The sequence below is a fragment of the Lissotriton helveticus genome, chromosome 2_1, assembly GCF_964261635.1.
Source record: "Lissotriton helveticus chromosome 2_1, aLisHel1.1, whole genome shotgun sequence".
NCBI classification, from domain to species: Eukaryota; Metazoa; Chordata; class Amphibia; order Caudata; family Salamandridae; genus Lissotriton; species Lissotriton helveticus.
Genome location: NC_136059.1, coordinates 187,086,593 through 187,111,159, shown reverse-complemented (window position 1 = coordinate 187,111,159; position 24,567 = coordinate 187,086,593). Strand labels below are relative to the sequence as shown.

Here is a 24,567-nt window from a genome sequence, read left to right as displayed (position 1 = left end):
GTCGTGGAATGGGGTGTATGTCGTCCGCAAACACCATGAGGCAGCGGCAGGGACGAGCACACAGCACCCCTCAAAAGCGTGCATCCGTGTATGACCCTTGCTGCGTGGGGGGCCGGTGAGCCGACCGATGTGCACGGCGGCGCATTCAGGGGGTCCTGGAGAGTCGGGTGTATGTCGCTCTTACAGCTCCCACTACCGCACCTTCCTCTGCCCTCAGTCTTTGTGAGGTAGTGTCGGGCTGGTCACTCGGAGCTCCCTCGCTCCTCACAGTATTCAGCAGGAGGATCCGGGCAACAGCAGGCCCGCCGCACCCTCGTTCGCTGCACGGACAGAATTTGTCCACCTACCCTGTCCCCGCAGAGCAGCACGAGCCGGGGCTCCCAGTTTCCAAGAGAGGGCTGGTATAGTGATGACGCCCACCAGTGGCCGAGTGGTCAGTGCCGAGAGCTCCACACCTTAAGGAGGGGGGTCAGTACTCACAGAATTATGGCGCTATAACATGCCCCCTTTTCACGGCGTCCTCAGTCCCAAGGCACAGCCCGGTAGTGTCCTGCCTGCAGTTGCCTCCGTGTGCCCCTGTTGCTTGCTTGTGCCCCTGTTGCCTGCTTGTGCCCCTGTTGCCTGCTTGTGCCTCTGTGTGCCCCTGTTGCCTGCTTGCCTCCGTTTTCGTGCCCCTGTTGCCTGCTTGTGCCTCCGTGTGCCCCTGTTGCCTGCTTGTGCCTCCGTTTTCGTGCCCTTGTCGCCTGCTTGTGCCTCCTTTTTCGTGCCCCTGTTGCCTGCTTGTGCCTCCGTTTTCGTGCCCCTGTCGCGTGCTTGTGCCTCCGTTTTCGTGACTGTGAGAAGTTGGCCTGATGTGCAGTGCTCACTATTCTAGTGATCACTATATATCAGTCCAAACAACCCTTATTGATGATTGGTTGTAAGTCAACCTTATAGACCAGCTATCCTAGTAGCATGGATACGAGCAGTCTAAGGCTAAGACTCTAGAGGGCGTGTTAAGCCAGCTGTTTTACCATCACATTACCCCTTGAACACCCAGTGAAAGGACACCACACAAGTGTTATGAAAATAAACAATGTATTTATTAGAATCACAACAACCCTGTACTCTTTATGAGGACAGGGTGCTAAGCACACAACAAAACTCTTATGAAAATACTTAAGTTAGCACGTTATACACAAATGCCCGAGGGGCACGAAAAACCATATATTCTAAAAGTGGAATGCGAATTACTAGCAGGTAAGTAACAGTACTAATAGGCTTTGGAATCGCTAGGACTTGGCTAGGGAATCGTTAGATTACTTCTAGGAGACCTAGGGGACTCGGGTGCAGAGTGTGCACTCTCACGCGGGATGCGGGACAAAGTCTATGGAGGCTAGTAAAGGCAAAGTTAGTGTTCACGGGCGAACCCGACCTGGTAGGGAGAAAACGACAGTGGATCCTGACCCTTAGATAGTGAGGCTATGCTGGGACACCGAAGTGCCGAAGTTACCTAGCCCAGGGGCTGCAGCTGCATAGGTCTGAAAAGACGTCGGGGATCCTCGTGCCGGACCAGGAGCCTGGAAGGAAGAAGTTGCTGGCAGGCGACCAGTGAAGAAAAGTTCGATGGATCCAAGCCTGGATCAAGGAAGAAGGAAACCTGAAAGCAGAGGGGACCAAGTTCTTGAATCACTAGCCAGTGATTAAGTGGGCACCAGGATGGCACCGGGCGAAGTCACCGCAGTCAGGTGAATGGGCGCTGCTGGGCTCTGCAGTCTCTCGGACCAGGAGGCGTTGTCGGCGACCAGGATGGAGGTGCGAGCTGTCCCACGAAGGTTCTTGCTGTCGACGTCGCTGGACCCAGGATTGGGCAATAAGTCTTGGCAAATGCAAGGCCCACGCGGTGGACCTAAGATGGCGTCTCAGCTGGACCAGGAGGGTCCAGGGTACTTCTCCGATGGAGGGAAGCAAGGGCCAGTCTGGAGCAACCAGACCAGCAGCAGTGTTGTCGTCGGGCGTCGTTCGGAAGGCCACAAGCCAGCGGGCTAGTAGCCAAACAACGCGGTGAGCAGCAAAAAGCAGAAGGGCCCCACGCCGATCGTGGAGATGCTGGGGGGCTGCTCTTCAGTGCTGGAGCTGCTCAGGGTGGGGGCTTCTCGGACCCCAAAGCACTCACCAGGAAATTACTCGGTGGGCTTGCTGTGCAGAAGTCGTGCAGTCTTGGCGATGGCCGGTCCCTCGAGGTCTCGTCGCACCCACGGTTCTCAGCTGGGCTGTAGAGGTGGGTAGAGGTCAGAGGTGCCAGGGAAGCCGGGTCTCGTCGAGCTGGGCAGTCGGATTCCGGAGGAAGGACGTGCAGCAGACCGCAGTGTTCTTGGATGGTGCCTGCGGATGCAGGGTGACTACTCCTTAGCCACAAGGGAGAAATCTTAGGAAGAAGTCTTGAGTTCCTTTCGTAGAAAGTAGTTTCAGGATTCAAAGATGATCTGATTTGGAAGGGGGCCAGTCTCTACCTTTATCTGGGAAAAGGGGGCTGGCACGCGACTAGGTCCTGCGCTATGGGTGGGACCAGGAGGGGGGTGGTTACACCCACTTCCTTGGCGGGCTTTCCCCAGGCCAGGGGCTGGAGTGCCCCTGGAACTGGTTTCAGCCGGCCTATGCACAGTGAGCACCGGGGTGCCACTTGCAGTCACCTTCCTCTAAAGCCCTGCCTACCTACAATACACAAAACCCTGTCTGGGACGGTGCTGGCCCCGCCCCTGGCAGGAAACCCTTTGTCCTTATCTCCTGCTCTGGGAGGACTCCCAGCAGCAGGAGGGCAGACTTGTGTCTCGGTGGCAGCATCCATTTTGTGGATGCTAAGGCTCTGTCTGACTTTTAACCGGGTTATAGGTTACATGCATGTCGTGTCCTTCTAGAAGGGTGGAATGCTAACCCCGTCGCCAGAATTGGCGAGGGGTTAGTATTCCAATTCGTATGACACCTTACTCGACATGTTTTGATAAAGCGATACCAGAGTTGGCATTTAACCGCGAGGATTATAATGCACTTAAGAGTATATGGTATGCGATATCATGGAAACGGCTAAGGGATGGATCCCGAAAGCCGCAGACAGGCTCAGCTCATGCCAGAGCACCATCTCACACGATTCCAAGCACTCTGCCTTCAGGATTGTTAAGGCCTGCCATAGGAGTGACTGATAGGAGATCTGTGTGTCCATTTTAGGGTTAGATATAGGTATACTATATCTAAAGCAAAGGGTGATTACACCACCTTGCCCCAGCTGTCAAGCAGCCAGTTGTGTCAGATTTGGATGGCCAGCCAGGGGTGGCATAATACATGCTGCAGCCCCTGGTAGGCCCTGGGTACACCTATGCCCTGGGTACCTAAGGTACACTGTACAGGGACTGATAAGGTGGCTCAGTATCCAATTTAGATATGTACCTAAGGTACATGGAATCCATTTTACAGAGAGAGCAGTGGGCCTGAGGTCCTGAACAGCAGGGCCTCAGGTCAACTAAGTCAGAAAACCAGCAAAACACCAGGCAAAAAGTTGGGGGCAACCATAGTCAGGGATCTACCTTCCTTCATAACCCCCCCCCAAACGAAAGGAGATAAGGCTATCCTTGTCCAGGTAAGCCTATATTGCCTAAGTGGCCATTTAAGGAAGTACCAGCACTGGCATGGTTACCCCCTATGTCATGGTCCACTAAGCAATCCCTCACCCTAAGGGTGTCTGAGGGTCTCCACCATAGGGAATCTCTACCTGTGGTGTGTTTTGTCAAAGAAAAAGGCTGGTGCTGAAATGGAGTACTGAAGTGAGGCTCCACTAACTTTGGGCTCAGCTTCCTCCAATCATCATCCACCATAGAGGCCTTTCTTTCCAAGACTGAGTTGTTTTGGGCTCTCAGGGTCAACCTCTGGCTACCTACAGCTGGAGGTTGGGTCCCTCTGTTTGGCTTACTGGAGGGACAGGTCAGGTCTGGGGCCCTCAGGTCCCAAGTTTGGCTGTGCCCAACAGTGTCCATCTGTGGGAGGTCCCTAACTAATTTTAAGGGGGATCCCTCAGGAGTGTGTCTTATTTTCACTTGGCTAGGTCTACTAGCTTCAGTGCCCTTAATCTGCTGATTGGGGAATTCTTTTGGACAGGGGGCCCTTTGGGGTCCAACACTGGCCTCCCTGACCTCTACAGCCCTGGGCTGACTGAGGCAGGGTAGAGAGGGGCAGGTTACCTGCTCCAGACTGGGTCCCACCTTGGAAGGGTCCACTGACATCAGGGGTTCTGCCAGGCTAGGCCTGACTACCTCTGTGGCAGTTTCTTCACAAGGGGTCAGATCAGTTCCCTGAGGAGGCTGATCCTTTCCTAAAGTCTGGTGGGAGGGAGATTTCTCTTCCTCCTCAATACTCTCTGTCTGAGTGGAGTGATCCATAGTTTCAGGCTTCACAACACTGTCATCTGTCTGAGTTTGAGCTGTGGCCATCACAACTCTCCCAACCTTTTCAGGAGGGGACTCAGTTTGGGTGTGGGCTGTTACCATTACAGCCTTGACAACCTGTTCTGGGAAGGAAGTTGTCTGAGATTGGGTTGTGACTGGCAAAACCCTCCTGACCTGTTCAGGGAGGATATCTTGGACTGGGGCTGTGGCTACCACTGCCCCACTAACCTTACCATGGATGTTTACCATTCTAGAATGGGTTTCTTGCTCTACTTCAGCCCAGGCTGAAAGCTCTAAATCATTCCCCAGTAGGCAATCTACAGGCAAGTTTGGTGACACTGCCACTCTCTTGTGGCCAGTGACACCTCCCCAGCTGAGATTGACCACTGCCATGGGATGATCTCTCTGTACTCCATCAATATTGGTCACCTGGTATGTGGCACCAGGTAAAAGTTGCCTTGAGGGGACTAGACTCTCAGTCACCATAGTGATGCTAGCCCCTGTATCTCTATAGGCCTCAACTTTTATACCATTGATGAGGGGCTCCTGTCTGTACTTGCCCAAAGTGTTGGGACAAGTTGTGAAGTTGGCAAACCCCATGCCAGTCTCACAGACAAGAGTATCTAAGTTTGGGGACCTGGTTAGGCCAGAGTCCCCAGGAACTCCCAAAGTAAATGCACCCAAATTCTTGGGGGCACTCCCACCACCTGGGGGATTACTACTAGTAGTAACAGGAGGTTTGGGAATGTTACTTGGGGGTATGTTTTCCTTATTGTTATTCTTTGGGCAACTGCTGTCAGTTTTTAAATGACCCACCTGTTTACAGGGATAACAATAAGGTTTATTTTGGTTATTGGAAGGATTCTGGGACCCACCCCCCTCAGAGGATTTTTGGGGCCCTGATGTGGTTTGATCTGTAGATTTATTCCCACCCTTCTCTTGAGGCTTGGTTGATTCCTTTTTCTGGTCACCACCTTGGTTCTTGGGCCTAATCCTGGTTCTGACCCATTTGTCTGCCCTCTTACCCAATTCTTGTGGAGAGGTCAGATCAGAGTCTACCAGGTGCTGGTGTAATAACTGGTTCTGACAATTATTTAAGACTTGCTCTCTCATAATTAGATTATACAATCCTTTGAAATCAGTAACCTTACTACCCAGTAGCCAGCCTTCCAAAGCCTTAGTGGCACAATCAACAAAGTCAGACCAGTCCTGAGACTGAGTTTTCTGGGTGTCTCTGAACAGCAACCTGTACTGCTCAGTGGTTAAGCCAAACCCATCAACCAGTGCATTTTTCAGGACCTGGTAATTGTTAGCATCCTCCACTCTTGTAGTGAGGAGCTTATCTCTACCTTTACCATCAAAGGAGAGCCACAGTATAGCTGCCCACTGACTCTGGGGAATGCACTGCACAGTGCAGGCCCTCTCCAGAGCAGCCATCCATTTCTGGATGTCATCCCCTTACTTAAAGGGGGGCACTATCTTTGTCAGGTGTTTAGTATCTAAACCCTTCTCTTTTTCTCTTGGGAGATTGCTGCCACCAGTGGGAGCTAACCCACTCATCTGCTGCTCTCTAGCAAAGGCAAGCTTCTCTTTGGCCAGGGCAAGTTCTTCCCTTTCAATCCTCAGTTTAGCTTGTCTCATCCTTGCTTCATGCTCTCTTCTCTGAGGGGAAGTCAATCTCCTCTGGGGAGAGTTCCTTCTCCCCTGAGAAGAGGCATTAGAGTGCAGAGATCTAATGGAGTCCCTAGAAGGAGATCTATCTCTCCTAACTCCAAGGTTAGGCCTCATCAGGGTCAGTACTGGGGGTCCCCCAGATCCTTCCCCAAGCAGGTCTAAGTTGGCCCTAGTTAGCCTTCTGACTACCTCAAGACCTTTGTCTGCCTCATCCCCAGAGAGTTCCTCAAGATCCTCCTCCTCAACTGCATTAGCAGTGTTGGGGAGGTCTGGATCCCCAGAGGTTCCCTCTAAGGCTGGCATGTTCTCATGTAACTGAGAAAGCTTTCTGGCATCATATGTCTCTAAGAGACCTATCAGAAAGGGAATGGTGGGGTTAGACCCCTGCTTCAGTTTCCTGGAGACACAGATCTGTCTCATCTCCTGAAAACTGAGAGCTGCATATCTTGAAGTGACCTGTGGAGGGTCAACACTGACCAGGGGAGTCTCAGTAGATTCTCCCTGGGTAGACATGCTTTTCTAGTGAGGTGTAAGTGGTGCACTTACCTACACTATATGTTTGCCTACTGATCCCTTGTTAGAGTTGTAGTTTAGGGTGTGCTAGGCCCTAGGAGCTACAACAGCTGGTTCAGTAGAACTCAGAGTATTCTAAGCTAAGTTATATGTACCTTTAGTACTTATGTGATCTTTCACAAGATATTCTTAGGATATGTGTGGTAAAACAACAGCAAGCTCAAATCCCAACCGCTGCTCACCAATGTGAGAAGTTGGCCTGATGTGCAGTGCTCACTATTCTAGTGATCACTATATATCAGTCCAAACAACCCTTATTGATGATTGGTTGTAAGTCAACCTTATAGACCAGCTATCCTAGTAGCATGGATACGAGCAGTCTAAGGCTAAGACTCTAGAGGGCGTGTTAAGCCAGCTGTTTTACCATCACATTACCCCTTGAACACCCAGTGAAAGGACACCACACAAGTGTTATGAAAATAAACAATGTATTTATTAGAATCACAACAACCCTGTACTCTTTATGAGGACAGGGTGCTAAGCACACAACAAAACTCTTATGAAAATACTTAAGTTAGCACGTTATACACAAATGCCCGAGGGGCACGAAAAACCATATATTCTAAAAGTGGAATGCGAATTACTAGCAGGTAAGTAACAGTACTAATAGGCTTTGGAATCGCTAGGACTTGGCTAGGGAATCGTTAGATTACTTCTAGGAGACCTAGGGGACTCGGGTGCAGAGTGTGCACTCTCACGCGGGATGCGGGACAAAGTCTATGGAGGCTAGTAAAGGCAAAGTTAGTGTTCACGGGCGAACCCGACCTGGTAGGGAGAAAACGACAGTGGATCCTGACCCTTAGATAGTGAGGCTATGCTGGGACACCGAAGTGCCGAAGTTACCTAGCCCAGGGGCTGCAGCTGCATAGGTCTGAAAAGACGTCGGGGATCCTCGTGCCGGACCAGGAGCCTGGAAGGAAGAAGTTGCTGGCAGGCGACCAGTGAAGAAAAGTTCGATGGATCCAAGCCTGGATCAAGGAAGAAGGAAACCTGAAAGCAGAGGGGACCAAGTTCTTGAATCACTAGCCAGTGATTAAGTGGGCACCAGGATGGCACCGGGCGAAGTCACCGCAGTCAGGTGAATGGGCGCTGCTGGGCTCTGCAGTCTCTCGGACCAGGAGGCGTTGTCGGCGACCAGGATGGAGGTGCGAGCTGTCCCACGAAGGTTCTTGCTGTCGACGTCGCTGGACCCAGGATTGGGCAATAAGTCTTGGCAAATGCAAGGCCCACGCGGTGGACCTAAGATGGCGTCTCAGCTGGACCAGGAGGGTCCAGGGTACTTCTCCGATGGAGGGAAGCAAGGGCCAGTCTGGAGCAACCAGACCAGCAGCAGTGTTGTCGTCGGGCGTCGTTCGGAAGGCCACAAGCCAGCGGGCTAGTAGCCAAACAACGCGGTGAGCAGCAAAAAGCAGAAGGGCCCCACGCCGATCGTGGAGATGCTGGGGGGCTGCTCTTCAGTGCTGGAGCTGCTCAGGGTGGGGGCTTCTCGGACCCCAAAGCACTCACCAGGAAATTACTCGGTGGGCTTGCTGTGCAGAAGTCGTGCAGTCTTGGCGATGGCCGGTCCCTCGAGGTCTCGTCGCACCCACGGTTCTCAGCTGGGCTGTAGAGGTGGGTAGAGGTCAGAGGTGCCAGGGAAGCCGGGTCTCGTCGAGCTGGGCAGTCGGATTCCGGAGGAAGGACGTGCAGCAGACCGCAGTGTTCTTGGATGGTGCCTGCGGATGCAGGGTGACTACTCCTTAGCCACAAGGGAGAAATCTTAGGAAGAAGTCTTGAGTTCCTTTCGTAGAAAGTAGTTTCAGGATTCAAAGATGATCTGATTTGGAAGGGGGCCAGTCTCTACCTTTATCTGGGAAAAGGGGGCTGGCACGCGACTAGGTCCTGCGCTATGGGTGGGACCAGGAGGGGGGTGGTTACACCCACTTCCTTGGCGGGCTTTCCCCAGGCCAGGGGCTGGAGTGCCCCTGGAACTGGTTTCAGCCGGCCTATGCACAGTGAGCACCGGGGTGCCACTTGCAGTCACCTTCCTCTAAAGCCCTGCCTACCTACAATACACAAAACCCTGTCTGGGACGGTGCTGGCACCGCCCCTGGCAGGAAACCCTTTGTCCTTATCTCCTGCTCTGGGAGGACTCCCAGCAGCAGGAGGGCAGACTTGTGTCTCGGTGGCAGCATCCATTTTGTGGATGCTAAGGCTCTGTCTGACTTTTAACCGGGTTATAGGTTACATGCATGTCGTGTCCTTCTAGAAGGGTGGAATGCTAACCCCGTCGCCAGAATTGGCGAGGGGTTAGTATTCCAATTCGTATGACACCTTACTCGACATGTTTTGATAAAGCGATACCAGAGTTGGCATTTAACCGCGAGGATTATAATGCACTTAAGAGTATATGGTATGCGATATCATGGAAACGGCTAAGGGATGGATCCCGAAAGCCGCAGACAGGCTCAGCTCATGCCAGAGCACCATCTCACACGATTCCAAGCACTCTGCCTTCAGGATTGTTAAGGCCTGCCATAGGAGTGACTGATAGGAGATCTGTGTGTCCATTTTAGGGTTAGATATAGGTATACTATATCTAAAGCAAAGGGTGATTACACCACCTTGCCCCAGCTGTCAAGCAGCCAGTTGTGTCAGATTTGGATGGCCAGCCAGGGGTGGCATAATACATGCTGCAGCCCCTGGTAGGCCCTGGGTACACCTATGCCCTGGGTACCTAAGGTACACTGTACAGGGACTGATAAGGTGGCTCAGTATCCAATTTAGATATGTACCTAAGGTACATGGAATCCATTTTACAGAGAGAGCAGTGGGCCTGAGGTCCTGAACAGCAGGGCCTCAGGTCAACTAAGTCAGAAAACCAGCAAAACACCAGGCAAAAAGTTGGGGGCAACCATAGTCAGGGATCTACCTTCCTACAGTGACCCTGTTGCCTGCTTGTGCCTCCGTTTTCGTGACCCTGTTGCCTGCTTGTGCCTCCGTGTGCCCCTGTTGCCTGCTTGTGCTGTGTAAGTGTGTGTAGAGTGCTCTGTGTGGGTGTGTGTGGGGGGCTTTGTGTGGCTGTGTGTGTGGGGGGCTTTGTGTGGCTGTGTGTGTCGGGGGCTTTGTGTGGCTGTGTGTGGGGGGGCTTTGTGTGGCTGTGTGTGTGGGGGGCTGTGTGTGTGGGGGGCTCTGTGTGGCTGTGTGTGTGGAAGGGCATTGTGTGGGTGTTTTTGTCTGTCATTTGCGAGAGATAAAGCTAGTGGCATTGTAAATTACAATGCCATGTATTTATGTTAAAACAAAACATAAATAAAATAAAAATAATGTCAAGAGCAATGCCAATAGCTCTAACTTTAACAAAGGCAAAACCATTGCATTGTAAATGCTTGTTTGTTTTGAGAATCTGGTTACCCTACGATTGGGCTCACTTCAGCCCCCCCGTCGGGCCTGTCAGCCCGGGCTGACACACCTTCGCGGGCTGGCGAGCATGTAATTGCAGCCGCACCCGAGTACTTAACAGGTCTTTAAAAGACAGTTTAGTTGTAAATGAGGCTTTTGTTGTGTGGTCATCCCATCTCACAACCACTTTGTCCTTGGTTGGAAGAAGTAGCCCCCCCTGAAATATTTTCACCCCTTCCCCCCCCCCCCCCCCCCCCCTCCCCGAAATTTGGATCTAGTTGCCCACCTGCCAGGAAGGGCCCTCGAGGCACTGCTGTTGTAACACCAAAAGTCGAGTGACAACACTCTGTGGGGTTTTTGGGGAGATGGAAAGATATGGTTGGTTTCATTGCTTCCCAGCGCCCAGAGTGACCAGGAAGAGCCCTCGAGGCGCTGCTGTTGTAACATCAAAAGATCCCCGCGCCGCAGCTGCTCCCACGAGCCCCGGGCAGCTGACGGCGCCGCTTTCCTCTTGGTCAAGAGAAGGGCGAATGCGGAAGAAAGACTTAACAAGCATTTACAATGCAATGGTTTCGCCTTTGGAAAAGTTTGAGCTATTGGCATTGTAAATGACAAAATTTGTATTTATGTGTTGGTTTTGAAAACAGATAAATAAATGGGCATTGTCATTTACATTGCCATTAGCTTAACCTTGCCCAGGAGGAACGCAGGATTAGGAACTAGAATATCACTGACCCATCCACCAATTAGCACCTTTGATGTCCAAAGCCTCGATTTACTCCTCAGTCCAGAATCAGGGGACCAGCTGCATAATGGAAAAACCTCTCATTGAAACTGCACGTGCAAAGAAAAATAAAACCATTAAATTAACAGAAAGAAAGCAGCGCACACGGACGCCTAAAGTAAGCAAAGGATGTAAGTGACTTTATTCATTTCACTTTGTTGCATTAGCAGCAGCTGCCGCGCTGTCGCTGTAATGTGAACCTCAAAGGAAACGACGTGTATCTAATCACCTCCTGTTCGGCCATGTCAATGAGAGTGGTCGAAACACTGAACGAGCAAGGAATGAAACCACATACATGCCAACATTTTAGAAGAGGAAAAGCGTAGTAAGAAACGCAATAATCGGGAGAATGTATTTTCCTTATTGACTTGTATGGAAGCAGCAGCAATCTGAGGAGGGAGACACCAAAATACAGACGTTTGGCTTCAAAAATCGGTCGTATCCCTCCCGACTCGGGTTAAATAGCATGTTTGCAGCCATGATATAAAATGTGTGATCATATATACATCCGCTGCCGAGGGTCCCCAACGCTCGATCAATCGTTCTTCATACACATAATTCTCCATTTGTAAAGCTACGGCATAGTGCGTGCTCAGGGCGTGGTATGTGCGATAAGAAAAAACAGGGGGGGGGTGCACTGCAGCACACGCCACTATCTGGCACATATGTGTGCTTATACGGGACTTGAGTGTGTTGCAAAATGAAATGCACCTCGACCGCTGCCTAGTATTGCTTAAAATACAACAAAAATGCAGACGCATGCCGCACTCTCCTTGAAACGCAATCAGGACCAGCCCACACGAAGGGCGCTATTCCCAGGCTGCTGGCAGGCAGCGGCACCTTCCCTGGGGAGGGATGAGAGGGGGCGAGGGGAAGGTTTAGCACAATAAGCAATCCACGGAAGGACAGATGGGCCAGCTGCACGGTGTCAGCTATGTGTTTTTTTTCCCTTCATGGGGTTTGTTTTCGTTAAAGCTCTTTCCTGGCCCCACCTCTCCCCTCCCTTTGCCTCACAGAATGAGGCCATGGCAGGGCGGGGTGAATAGGGAGGGGGCCGGGGGAGGAGAGAAATCCGTAGTCACGGTTACAGGAAATCAGGTGATATGGTCAGCGAATCAGAGCCGGCTGACGTCACTGCAGTCAAGCGCGAAGGAAAAACAAATATACATCTTAAGAAACACGAACCATACAAATATCACGAATATGCATGATAAAAAGTACACAGGCCCAGCACTTCATAAGATGTCAATTTTGCACCAGAATGTCGACATTTAATGCAAACACGTCTCTTCCATCTTCCATCTTCCTCTAACGTGTGTGCCCTCTCTCCTATTGGACTAGCTCGAGGAAAGTCTGCCGATTTCCTGCGGCCTTTGTACATTCTGCAATCATTCATTCATCAACATGTTTTCTAAACCGCACCAGCATTTCAACGATGGGTGTCTTCGTAGGCACTAAAGAACAAGCACCTACGAGGACACAGGGGGCGGGAGAGGACACGGGCGGCGGGAGGAGGGCGGGAGAGGACACGAACGGCGGGAGGGGGACGGGAGAGGACACGGACGGCGGGAGGGGGGCGGGAGAGGACACGGACGGCGGGAGGGGGCGGGAGAGGACACGGACGGCGGGAAACGTGCACAGGACAGCGAGGGGGGCGGAAAGGCACACGGAGGGGGCGGGAATGGACAGCGCATCTGAATTCACTTTCAGTGAAAGGGGAGGGAACGGGAAAAAACGTAACTCCGCCCTGGGAAAAAATCTCGGGAACGCCCCCGAATCTGGTCCGGCCTTGACGGACAGATCCGGCACCCAATGGCTAGCCTCCATTTATGGAGCTAGCCAATGAGAGCCGTGGGACGTTCCCGAACTGCTTAGTGTCGACATAGGATTTCACCTGCGCTGAAAGGCTGCGCAGAGCGCAGCCTTTCGGCAGGCGAAACCCAAAAACAGCAGAAAAGGAAACCGAGAAGTCGAATTCACCGCATGCTTGACGATTATGGGGCCTTTTTAGGAGCGGAGGACACGCCCTAAATAAGGGGCTTCAGATTTTCTAAACAATCCCTCTGGCATGTCACGGTAAAATGCATACATGAGAAGCAGGGCATGAGAGCGTTTAAGGGGCAGTTGAAAGGGAGAGCAGTATGGGTTGTTAGGATTAATTAAACTCAAGGGGCCGTATTTACAAGCCCAGTGCGCCACCGGAACGTCACTTTTAATCTGGGAAAAAGTGGAGCACCGGCGGCGCAAGGGGCTTGTTAATAAGCCCCAATATGTGTGAAATAACCAACATTCTAAACTTTGAAAACAGAGCAGAGCGAGAGAGTGTGTATGTTTTATTCTGTGTGTGCAGGTACAAACCCCAGGTGAAATCTGACAGACACCTCACCACACCCGACTGAAAGCACTTCACTCACTCACTCACTCACTCACTCACTCACTCACTCACTCACTCACTGTGACTTACCGCCTTCCATCTAAGGACCCTCTAATCTTTAAAAACTGGAAGGTAAATTATATAGGAGCCATAATCAGCTCCAAAACTCTGTGACTTCAACACAAAATTCAGAATAAATCAAAAGAATTGTTTACAATATTGAATGCCGTACTTTTCTTACTAAAACTAATCCGAAAACAAATATAAGGATTGCCAGAAGTTCTTTATTACTACAACTAAAATACTGGGAAATATCATTGAATGACGCCCACTGAGAACTGCCATTTGTAGAGAGACGCCTACTGAGAACTGCCATTTGTATAATGCCATGAGTAGAATAGAATGACGTCTACTCAGAAATGCCATGTGTAGAATGATGCCTACTGAGAAATGCCATCTGTAGAATGACGCCTACTGAGAAATGGCATGTATGGAATGACGCCTACTGAGGAATGCCATATGTAGAATGACTCCTACTGAGGAATGCCATGTGTAGAATAGAATGACGCCTACTGAGAAATGCCAGATGTGGAATGATACTGCTGAGAAATGCCATGTGTGGAATGACATGTGTAGAATGATGCCTACTGAGAAATGACATGTGTAGAATGACGCCTACTGAGAAATGCCATGGGTGGAATGATGCCTACTGAGAAATGACATGTGTAGAATGACGCCTACTGAGAAATGCCATGTGTGGAATGATGCCTACTTTGAAATGCCATGTGTGGAATGTGACTGCTGAGTAATGCCATGTATGGAATGATGCCTACTGATAAATGCCATGTGTGGAATGTGACTGCTGAGAAATGCCATGTGTAGAGTTATGCCTACTGAAAACTGCCATGTATGGAATGATGCCTACTGAGAAATGCCATGTGTGGAATGTGACTGCTGAGGAATGTCAAGTGTAGAATGATGCCTACTGAGTAATGCCATGTATGGAATGATACTGCTGAGAAATGCCAAGTGTAGAATGACGCCTAATGAGCAATGCCATGTATGGAATGTGACTGTTGAGAAATGCCAAGTGTAGAATGACGCCTAATGAGCAATGCCATGTATGGAATGTGACTGCTGAGAAATGCCAAGTGTAGAATGATGCCTAATGAGAAATGCCATGTATGGAATGTGACTGTTGAGAAATGCCATGTGTGGAATAATGCCTACTGAGAAATGCCATGTATGGAATGATACCTACTAAGAAATGCCATGTAATGAATGTGACTGCTGAGAAATACTATGTGTAGAATGACGCATACTGAGAAATGCCATGTATGGAATGATACTGCAGAGAAATGCCATGAGTAGAATGACGCCCACTAAGTAATGCCATGTGTTGAATGACGCCTACTGAGAAATGCCATGTGTGGAATGATGCCCACTAAGTAATGCCATGTGTTGAATGACGCCTACTGAGAAATGCCATGTGTAGAATGACGCCTACTGAGAAATGCCATGTATGGAATGACGCCTACTGAGAAATGCCATGTGTGGAATGTGACTGCTGAGAAATGCCATGTGTAGAATGATGCCTACTGAGAAATGCCATGTATGGAATGATGCCTACTGAGAAATGCCATGTATGGAATGATACGACTGAGAAATGCCATGTGTAGAATGACGCCTACTGAGAAATGCCATGTATGGAATGTGACTGCTGAGAAATGCCATGTATGGAATGATGCCCACTAAGTAATGCCATGTATGGAATGATACTACAGAGAAATGCCATGTGTAGAATGACGCCTACTGAGAAATGCCATGTGTGGAATGTGACTGCTGAGAAATGCCATGTATGGAATGATGCCCACTAAGTAATGCCATGTATGGAATGATACTACTGAGAAATGCCATGTGTAGAATGACGCCTACTGAGAAATGCCATGTATGGAATGATGCCTACTGAGAAATGCCATGTATGGAATGATACTACTGAGAAATGCCATGTGTAGAATGACGCCTACTGAGAAATGCCATGTGTGGAATGTGACTGCTGAGAAATGGGATGTGTAGAATGATGCCCACTGAGACCTGCCATGTGTAGAATGATGCCCGCTGAGTATTGCCATGTATGGAATGATGCCTACTGAGTAATGCCATGTGTAGAGTTACGCCTACTGAGTGGAAGATAGTCTGGATTCACTTTGCACAAAGGACTGGATTGAATTCAAACAAATCATGAAGTTTAATTTGATAGGACGATCAAAATTCTTAAGCCAACCTTCTACCCTAAAGATACAGCGTTAAGGAACTATCAAAGGCACTCTCCCAGAAGGTCACACTACCCAACACAGTAGTGGATAATGGTACATTGAATATGATACACAATATCCTTCTTATAGGTTTCAATTATTCACGTATCAGTACATTAAAAAATCACGAATTATACAATTCAGTTACTGAAAAATAACTTTTTTCTTTTACTCAAGTGACATCTGTAAGTCCAGATATGGATCCGTTTCCCCAATAAACACAGTCCTCTTTTATTTGAATTTGGTTTATTTCAGAAACAAACACCGCCTCCAGAAAGAATTCAGCCAACACGTGTTTCGACGATCTTGACTTTTTCAAGGCAGGTAAGTAGAAAACAATCGATGTAATGTAGGTATTTCCATTGCTTCGTCACACGGGAGTCATCCGTAAGGATCTCAGAGTATCAAGAGTTTATCAATTGTTATATAGTGAAATATGAAAGTAATTGGAGTAGCGGATATTAGTCAGTTATTTGGATTGAGCAGGATAGCAGAGGGATAGAAGAGGGAAAAAGGCTTGCATTTATTTAGCGCTTGTTACCCCAGATGGGGTGCAGAAGCACTTTTTTGCCGAGTAGCATGCTACTCCGGAACCCATAAGGATTCGTGGTGAATTAGTATAGTGAAATATGAAAGTAATTTGAGTGGTGGATAGGTTAGTCAGTTATTTGGATTGAGAAAGGTAGTGGAGAGATAGAAAAGGAAAAAGGTTTGCATTGATATAGGTCTTGTAACCCCTGATGGGGTGTTGAAGCATTTTTTCGGCGAGTAGCACGCTACTCCGGAACCCATAAAGGATTAGTGGTGAATTAGTATAGTGAAATATGAAAGTAATTTGAGTGGTGAATATGTTATTCAGTTTTTGAATAGAGAAGGGTAGCGGAGGGATAGAAGAGGGAAAAAGGTTTGCGTTTATATAGCGCTTGCTAGCCCTGATGACGTGTTGAAGCCCTTTTTCGGCGAGTAGCACGCTGCTCTGGATCCCGTAAAGGATTAGGGGTGAATTAGTATAGTGAAATATGAAATTTGAGAAGTGGACAAGTTAGTCTGTCATTTTGATTGAAAAGGATGGTGGAGGGATAGAAGAGTGAAGGATTTAGACTTTTGTTTTTTAGCTCATAGCAGCAGTGGGAGGCTTGGGATGAGTAAAAAGGAATGTGGAGGGGACGAGTCAAAGGGAAGAGTTTAGAAGGGCTTGGTGGCTGTATCCTGTGTATCATGGCTGTATGCTGTGTATGATGGCTGTATGCTGCGTATGATAGCTGTGTTTTGAGTTTGGTGGCTGTATCTGGTATTTAATGGCTGTACCAAGAGTATAATTGCTGTATCTGATTTATGTTGCTTGTATCTTGTGTCTGGTGGCTGTATTTGGCATATGAGGCCTCCATCATATGTCAGGGGGCAGAATCAGATTTCCAGTGGCTGCCATGGTGTATCCGGATATGCTTGCTGTATTACGGCTGTTGGTCGGTATGATGGCTGTATTCCTTGTATAAAGGCAGTATCCTTGATACGAGGAATGTATTCTGTGCATGCACTTATGTAGCCTATGACGAGTGTATCCCACATATGAGGCTCTACATCTCGTGTGTGATGTCTGTATCTGGCCTGTCAGCTGTGTTGTCTGCGCCTGGTGTCTGCCGGCTGTATTTGGGGTGTGGGCGCTGCACTTATCCTAGGGTCGGTATACCCCTTTCACGTCATGGCTTCTCCTCTCGTCATGTAATTGTGGCAACGCCTTTGTGACGTCACTTCCTCGTCTTCTCGTATTTTGTAGAAGAATGGACGTCAGTTCCCATGAGGTCAGATGTACTTTCCCGCCTTTCACTCCTGCTTTTACTGACCTGTTGTTTTCAGGTCTGGCCTAGACACAGCTTTAGCTCTCGGGAGCCCCTCGGACCGGTAACATCCCGATACCGGCTTCAGTGTAAATAGGGAATGTTTATTTATACATACACACCTCAAAGTCCCTTTATTTGGGGGCATCACTGTACGACTCCCTTGTGAAACCCATTGTTGCAGCCCCCTTGGACGGACCACCAGGAAACGTCCTTGCTGGCGTCTGCAGTTTCTCTCCTATGCTGCTGACATGCCCAGGATTACACAATGCCAGTGGCCGCTGGGATTAAAGTGAGAAAGCGAAAGCAGCCCAAGGCTGTGGTGACATCATGGGAGTGCAGGGCAAGAACAAATACCAATTGCACACCAAATTACAGTAAAGAAGGAGATGCCTCAATGGACATAAAGGTACAAGTAACAGTGATCGAGGCAGAGGAGAATAGTTGGTGGATGAATCCTCTTTTATTTCATGAAGGGCCAGCCGACACGTGTTTCGTCGTCAAGCGGTAACAGTGCTTGCACGACTCATCAGGGCTGGGGAGGATACAAAGTACAGAATGGAATTTGATGTCCACACGGTATTACGTAAACATGTTTGAGTGACTGCAGGTGGTGATTAACTAGTGAGCGGGTGAGTGCTGGTGGGAGACGTGTAACAGTTTAATTACTTTAGATTCGTTGCAGATAACAAAGTGGAGACACACAGTGCCACACAAGGTGATGGTGAGAACTATATGTGGGAGACCAGGAGTGGCTATATGGTGGTGCGTGATGAGGTGCGGAGAAGTGAAAACCATGCGCCAAGTGTGTGTGGCTATTCATTAGGGAATGGCGGTGAAAGTATCCCGTGAAAGATCGAGTAGAATCTTATGAAAAATATCATAAAAAATATCATAAAAAATCATTGTATGAGGGCGGTGGGTAGATCCCTTAAGTATCTACGTCAAAGTGGAAACAGAAAAACAAGCTAACTGTTTAAAAGGGGCGGCGGGATACTCAGCGTTTCATACCTGTGACGAGAAGAAGAAGGACCACAGGTCTACAACACGGTGGGAAGAAGGAAACAAAAAGGGGCAAAAACCGTATCATAACCAGTATGATCACATGAAAAGGCACTGCACATCCATGATAAGGTACAGATACAGGCAAATGTACAGAGGTGGACACAACAGAAGTGAAGACTCACCGCTTAGCCGGTGATACTTCCGACCCGGCCCTCGCTCAGGACCAGGCTACTGATGGGTAGATGGATGTGGCTCCAGATCCCGTGGACGGCTGCGCTGAGGGGAATACTGGGAAGGGAGTATAATGAAAGGATTGTATATGTGGACCACCAATACTAGGAGAAGTATATTTACAATGCACCCTGGATCAGGGCGACGGTTTCAGGGGGTAAAAGGGGGGGGGGGGTTTACCTCCGAGCAAATAAATTAAGGCAAGTATGAAAGTGTCTCACCTCAACGGCGGAGGCAGTGCTCCAAAGGCAGGAAGTTCGTGGTGCCACACAATAATGACACGCATTCACATTAGGATGCAGGGGTGTCCGAGTATTAAGTCTGGAAGTGGCAGGCGAGAAATCGCTAGTTTTCGGCGGGATCTGTGGGTGGTAAAGGATTATGAACATGAGTTAAAAGTAGACCGATAGGCGCGGTCTTTTTTCGGAATACTTGGGGGATCGGACCAATGTCTCTCCAGAGAGAGGCACGAGACGGGGGGTATAGGAGTAACACAAACTCACCAGAAATCAGGTTGGCAGACGGCGGGGAGGGTGCTCCCACACAGAAGTTCCGGGTGCGGACACGTGGTCCCGCCCCGGAAATGGCTTTGTATTGGAGGACGCGGAGCCCGTATGTGAGAGACTAGAGCGGCAGATACACCTCGTTAGTGGGTGTGTTCTAAAAGAATGAGTAGCGCGGCGGGATGCCCGTGGGTAAGGGCAGATTCTCAGAGTTCGTCGACAATATCGTTCTGGCAAAGCATAACTTGATAAGAACAAGAATTGGCAAAATTAGCAGTGAAAAAATAATAAATAAAAAATAAAAATATATTTTTTCTATATATAAGGAACGGAACGAATCTTCATGCTCCGTGAGTGTAGATCAAAAACCATAGGGTAATCGAGACTACGGCTGTTATCAAAAGCATGCAGAAGGTGGTCATGCATCCGATCCACAACAAGCCAGGGTGCAGGTGATGTATAAACAGGCAATAGGCACATTTCATGATACAACAAACATGTTGCAAAATTCAAATGCACACGACAAGTTAAATACAATAAATCCTATAGCAACGTTCAAATGCATACGACAGGTTGAGTACAAGTTCCATTTCCAGACTCCTATTGGTATTTTCACACTACTTCGTAACGCATGGAGACCAATAATAAGTTTTTAAACATGGCACAACATTGGTGAATGTAAAAGTCACAGTTAGAAACTCCATGGTTAGATGTGAAAGAGATCAACACAGTGAATGCAGTATCGTTAGTGGCATAATGTCATTACTCGTATGTACAAATGGTGTATGGTATAACAATTAGATCAAAACCAATATTAACCTCATGTAACCCCATTGAGAGATACCAACCGATAGGGGTGGTGTCGAGGGACAATGTATATAGGTCAAGTGCAGTCAGAACTGCAGATACATACAAGATTATAACGAGAGTCATAGCTACATATGCAGGTAAAGCGTACGGGGGATCAGTCCCCCAGGAAAAATTGCATCTCCTGGTCAAAATTAAGCCCCTGAGACACGGTACGCAGGCGGAGGATCCATGTAGCCTCCAGGCGTCTCAATTTGAGTTCTCTGTTGCCGCCCCGTACACCAATAGGGACAGAGTCTATCCCAAAAAACGAGACTTGTTTATCCATAGTCTGTTCCCCGCACGCAGCCGCGTGCAGAGCAACCGGGTATCTAGGATCCTGTTTGTGTAATGCTCTTATGTGTTCAGCTATCCTTTCTTTGAGCGGGCTGATGGTGCCCTGACTAGCAATTCCAATGTCCTTATGGATATTCTCATTGAGAGCTCTGACCGTAAGGTCGCTAAATTTCAAGCCGAGATTGCCATTTTGGAGCAGGAGATTAAAGATCTGAATCGTCCTGAATCCACTGTAAAAAATTATACAACACTAGATGAGATTCTTCTCAAACATCAAAATGAGATTAAAAGCCGTAAAGCCAAACAGTTAAAGAGGGATGAGGCTGACTATACTGACGGCAGAATCTTCACCTACGATAGAAAATACGATTACATGATTAACAAACCTACATCTAAGACCAGAGACAGAGTGAATCTCACTGATGCTAGCTCTATCTCCTCTAGCAGCACTTCACTGAGCACTATCAGTGTCAGCGAAGACGAGTCCAATAGAACTGACAACCAAACAACTCCTTTTTTATGCGAAATCCAGCGGATAAGAAGGGGCATCCGCACACTAGAACCAAAACCCGTAGGGGCAGGAGGGGGAGGTGTAGAAGATTACCGGAAGAAACTCAGATCCGGGAACCTCCAACAGTAAACGATACACAGGAGGGGGAGGTCCAGGTCATAAACCTTTCATCTAAAACACTCACTCCTAACATGATCTCCCTTCTCAGTAAAGGTCTCAACTTTAACCCTTTTTCAAACACTGATGTATGTAGACTTAAAATTGATCTGTTCAAATTCACTCGTAAATTAAAACTGAAAAAGCATTTCTCTAATAAGATCATGTCTAATAAAAGTTCTACCAACATCCCTACTGAGTTTGAACCTGATGTTTTGACCATTAATGACATTCAAGCTACACACCTCCTTCTTTCCATTACGGACTTAGAACGAACTCCTCAGGACATGGATACTCTTCTAGAGGAACTCAACATCGAATCGGACTTTAGCATTGTCAGTGGGCTCAAATCCAAATCCAAATGGATTCCGACATTACCTGGAGGCAACTCCATAGACAACTTCCACAAAAGAGTTCTGGAGGATATTGACAAACTGGAACTAAAAGACACCAAACGTATTTTCAAATACAAAGACAACCTGACTACAGGAGAAAGAGCAGCTATGAACAGCCTCACCAAAGACCAAGAGATCATAATAAGGGAAGCAGACAAGGGAGGTAACGTCGTCATCATGAACCGAAAAGACTATGATGAGGAAATTCTCGGTCAGTTACAAGACAACACGTGCTACCAACACCTTGACCACAATCCCACAGCACAACTTACAACCTACATCAATAGATCTCTTACTACTTGGAAAGAAAGTGGTCTAATCAATGAAGACGAATATCTCTACTTGAAAGTAATCAAACCCTCGTTCCCTTGGCTGTACACCCTTCCCAAGGTACACAAAGATCTCCCCTTCCCTCCTGGACGCCCCATCATCTCCGGTATCGGGGGTCCTACGGAGAGATTAGCGGAATACGTTGACCTGTTTCTAGGGCCCTTAGTACGGAATTTGCCTTCCTTTATTCAGGACACTAAGCACATACTGAGCATTCTCTCTGATCTACAATGGCAACCAGGCAACCTCCTGGTCACTATGGATGTGGTAGCTCTGTACACCAGCATCAAACCGGATCTTGGACTTGACGTTGTCACCAAATTTCTACACAAACGTCCAGCCACTATGTGGCAACACACTAACATGCTTATCTCCATGATGGAACTCATCTTGAATAACAATGTATTTATGTTTAATAACGCATGGTACAGACAAACGAAAGGAGTCGCCATGGGCTCGAAATTTTCCCCCTCGTTCGCCAATCTATTCATGGGCGCACTGGAGAACGACCTCATCTGGGGCGCCAAAGGAGCAAGCTTCATAGACTCAATAGTATTTTGGGGGAGATACATCGACGACTGCTTCCTGATTTGGTCTGGTTCACATGAACAGCTGACGGAGTTCTACAGACATCTCAACAACAACACGTGGGAGATGAAGTTCACCATGACGTCAAGCTTAGACAAAATTGAGTTTCTGGACCTGGAGATATACATCCTTGACAACAAATTAAACAGCAAACTATTCAGGAAGAGCACCGCCTGCAATGCGATTCTGCATGCCAACAGCGCTCACCCATCCCACCAGATCAGCAGCATACCATTTGGAGAATTCCTAAGAGCTCGCAGAAACTGCAGTGACGATCAAGATTTCAAAAACACACTTATAAGTATGCAGGAACGCTTCAAGAAAAGAGGCTACTCTGACGACCTACTTAAATCAGCCACCTCTAGGATCATGAAAATCAAAAGAGAAGATACCCTGAAAGACAAATCTAACAAAGGGTCAGACGACCCTGGGACCATCCGCATGATTACCGATTACAGCAACCACCACCAAGCACTACGCAGAACCTTCAGCAAACACTGGAACATCCTCAAGAAAGACAAGAACATTTCGAATTACGTGGGAGAACACCCCCAGATCACCTACAGGAGGGGCAGGACTTTGAGGAACAGACTCAGCCCCACAATCCCACGCAGCAACACTGATGGTAACTGGCTGACCAAACGCAACATTGGCTTCTACAAATGCGGGTTCTGCTCTATGTGCCGGTGGGCCAAACACAAAACCACAGAATTTCATGACACCAAGGGCAACGCCTACATCATCAGATCGAACATCAACTGTACTACACGTTATGTTGTATATATTATCGAATGCAAATGCAGAAAAATCTATGTGGGGAGCACCATCCGCCCGCTCAAAGAAAGGATAGCTGAACACATAAGAGCATTACACAAACAGGATCCTAGATACCCGGTTGCTCTGCACGCGGCTGCGTGCGGGGAACAGACTATGGATAAACAAGTCTCGTTTTTTGGGATAGACTCTGTCCCTATTGGTGTACGGGGCGGCAACAGAGAACTCAAATTGAGACGCCTGGAGGCTACATGGATCCTCCGCCTGCGTACCGTGTCTCAGGGGCTTAATTTTGACCAGGAGATGCAATTTTTCCTGGGGGACTGATCCCCCGTACCCTTTACCTGCATATGTAGCTATGACTCTCGTTATAATCTTGTATGTATCTGCAGTTCTGACTGCACTTGACCTATATACATTGTCCCTCGACACCACCCCTATCGGTTGGTATCTCTCAATGGGGTTACATGAGGTTACTATTGGTTTTGATCTAATTGTTATACCATACACCATTTGTACATACGAGTAATGACATTATGCCACTAACGATACTGCATTCACTGTGTTGATCTCTTTCACATCTAACCATGGAGTTTCTAACTGTGACTTTTACATTCACCAATGTTGTGCCATGTTTAAAAACGTATTATTGGTCTCCATGCGTTACGAAGTAGTGTGAAAATACCAATAGGAGTCTGGAAATGGAACTTGTACTCAACCTGTCGTATGCATTTGAACGTTGCTATAGGATTTACTGTATTTAACTTGTCGTGTGCATTTGAATTTTGCAACATGTTTGTTGTATCATGAAATGTGCCTATTGCCTGTTTATACATCACCTGCACCCTGGCTTGTTGTGGATCGGATGCATGACCACCTTCTGCATGCTTTTGATAACAGCCGTAGTCTCGATTACCCTATGGTTTTTGATCTACACTCACGGAGCATGAAGATTCGTTCCGTTCCTTATATATAGAAAAAATATATTTTTATTTTTTATTTATTATTTTTTCACTGCTAATTTGGCAATTCTTGTTCTTATCAAGTTATGCTTTGCCAGAACGATATTGTCGACGAACTCTGAGAATCTGCCCTTACCCACGGGCATCCCGCCGCGCTACTCATTCTTTTAGAACACACCCACTAACGAGGTGTATCTGCCGCTCTAGTCTCTCACATACGGGCTCCGCGTCCTCCAATACAAAGCCATTTCCGGGGCGGGACCACGTGTCCGCACCCGGAACTTCTGTGTGGGAGCACCCTCCCCGCCGTCTGCCAACCTGATTTCTGGTGAGTTTGTGTTACTCCTATACCCCCCGTCTCGTGCCTCTCTCTGGAGAGACATTGGTCCGATCCCCCAAGTATTCCGAAAAAAGACCGCGCCTATCGGTCTACTTTTAACTCATGTTCATAATCCTTTACCACCCACAGATCCCGCCGAAAACGAGCGATTTCTCGCCTGCCACTTCCAGACTTAATACTCGGACACCCCTGCATCCTAATGTGAATGCGTGTCATTATTGTGTGGCACCACGAACTTCCTGCCTTTGGAGCACTGCCTCCGCCGTTGAGGTGAG

The 24,567-nt window shown here is 48.3% G+C and overlaps 1 protein-coding gene across 2 annotated transcripts in view; it reads left to right on the top strand.

Annotated features, from left to right (window-relative positions):
• The window catches only part of LOC144817841 (phytanoyl-CoA dioxygenase domain-containing protein 1-like), a 141,406-nt gene that overhangs the window by 98,337 nt on the left and 18,502 nt on the right, over positions 1–24,567 (top strand). The window contains exon 2 of one of the 2 annotated variants that reach the window (XM_078674699.1): positions 15,772–15,840. The exons of the other annotated variant lie outside the window; for it this stretch is intronic. Within the exon in view, the coding sequence (XP_078530825.1) occupies positions 15,772–15,840 (69 nt within the window). The remainder of the gene's footprint in view (positions 1–15,771; positions 15,841–24,567) is intronic. 2 annotated transcript variants of the gene reach the window in all.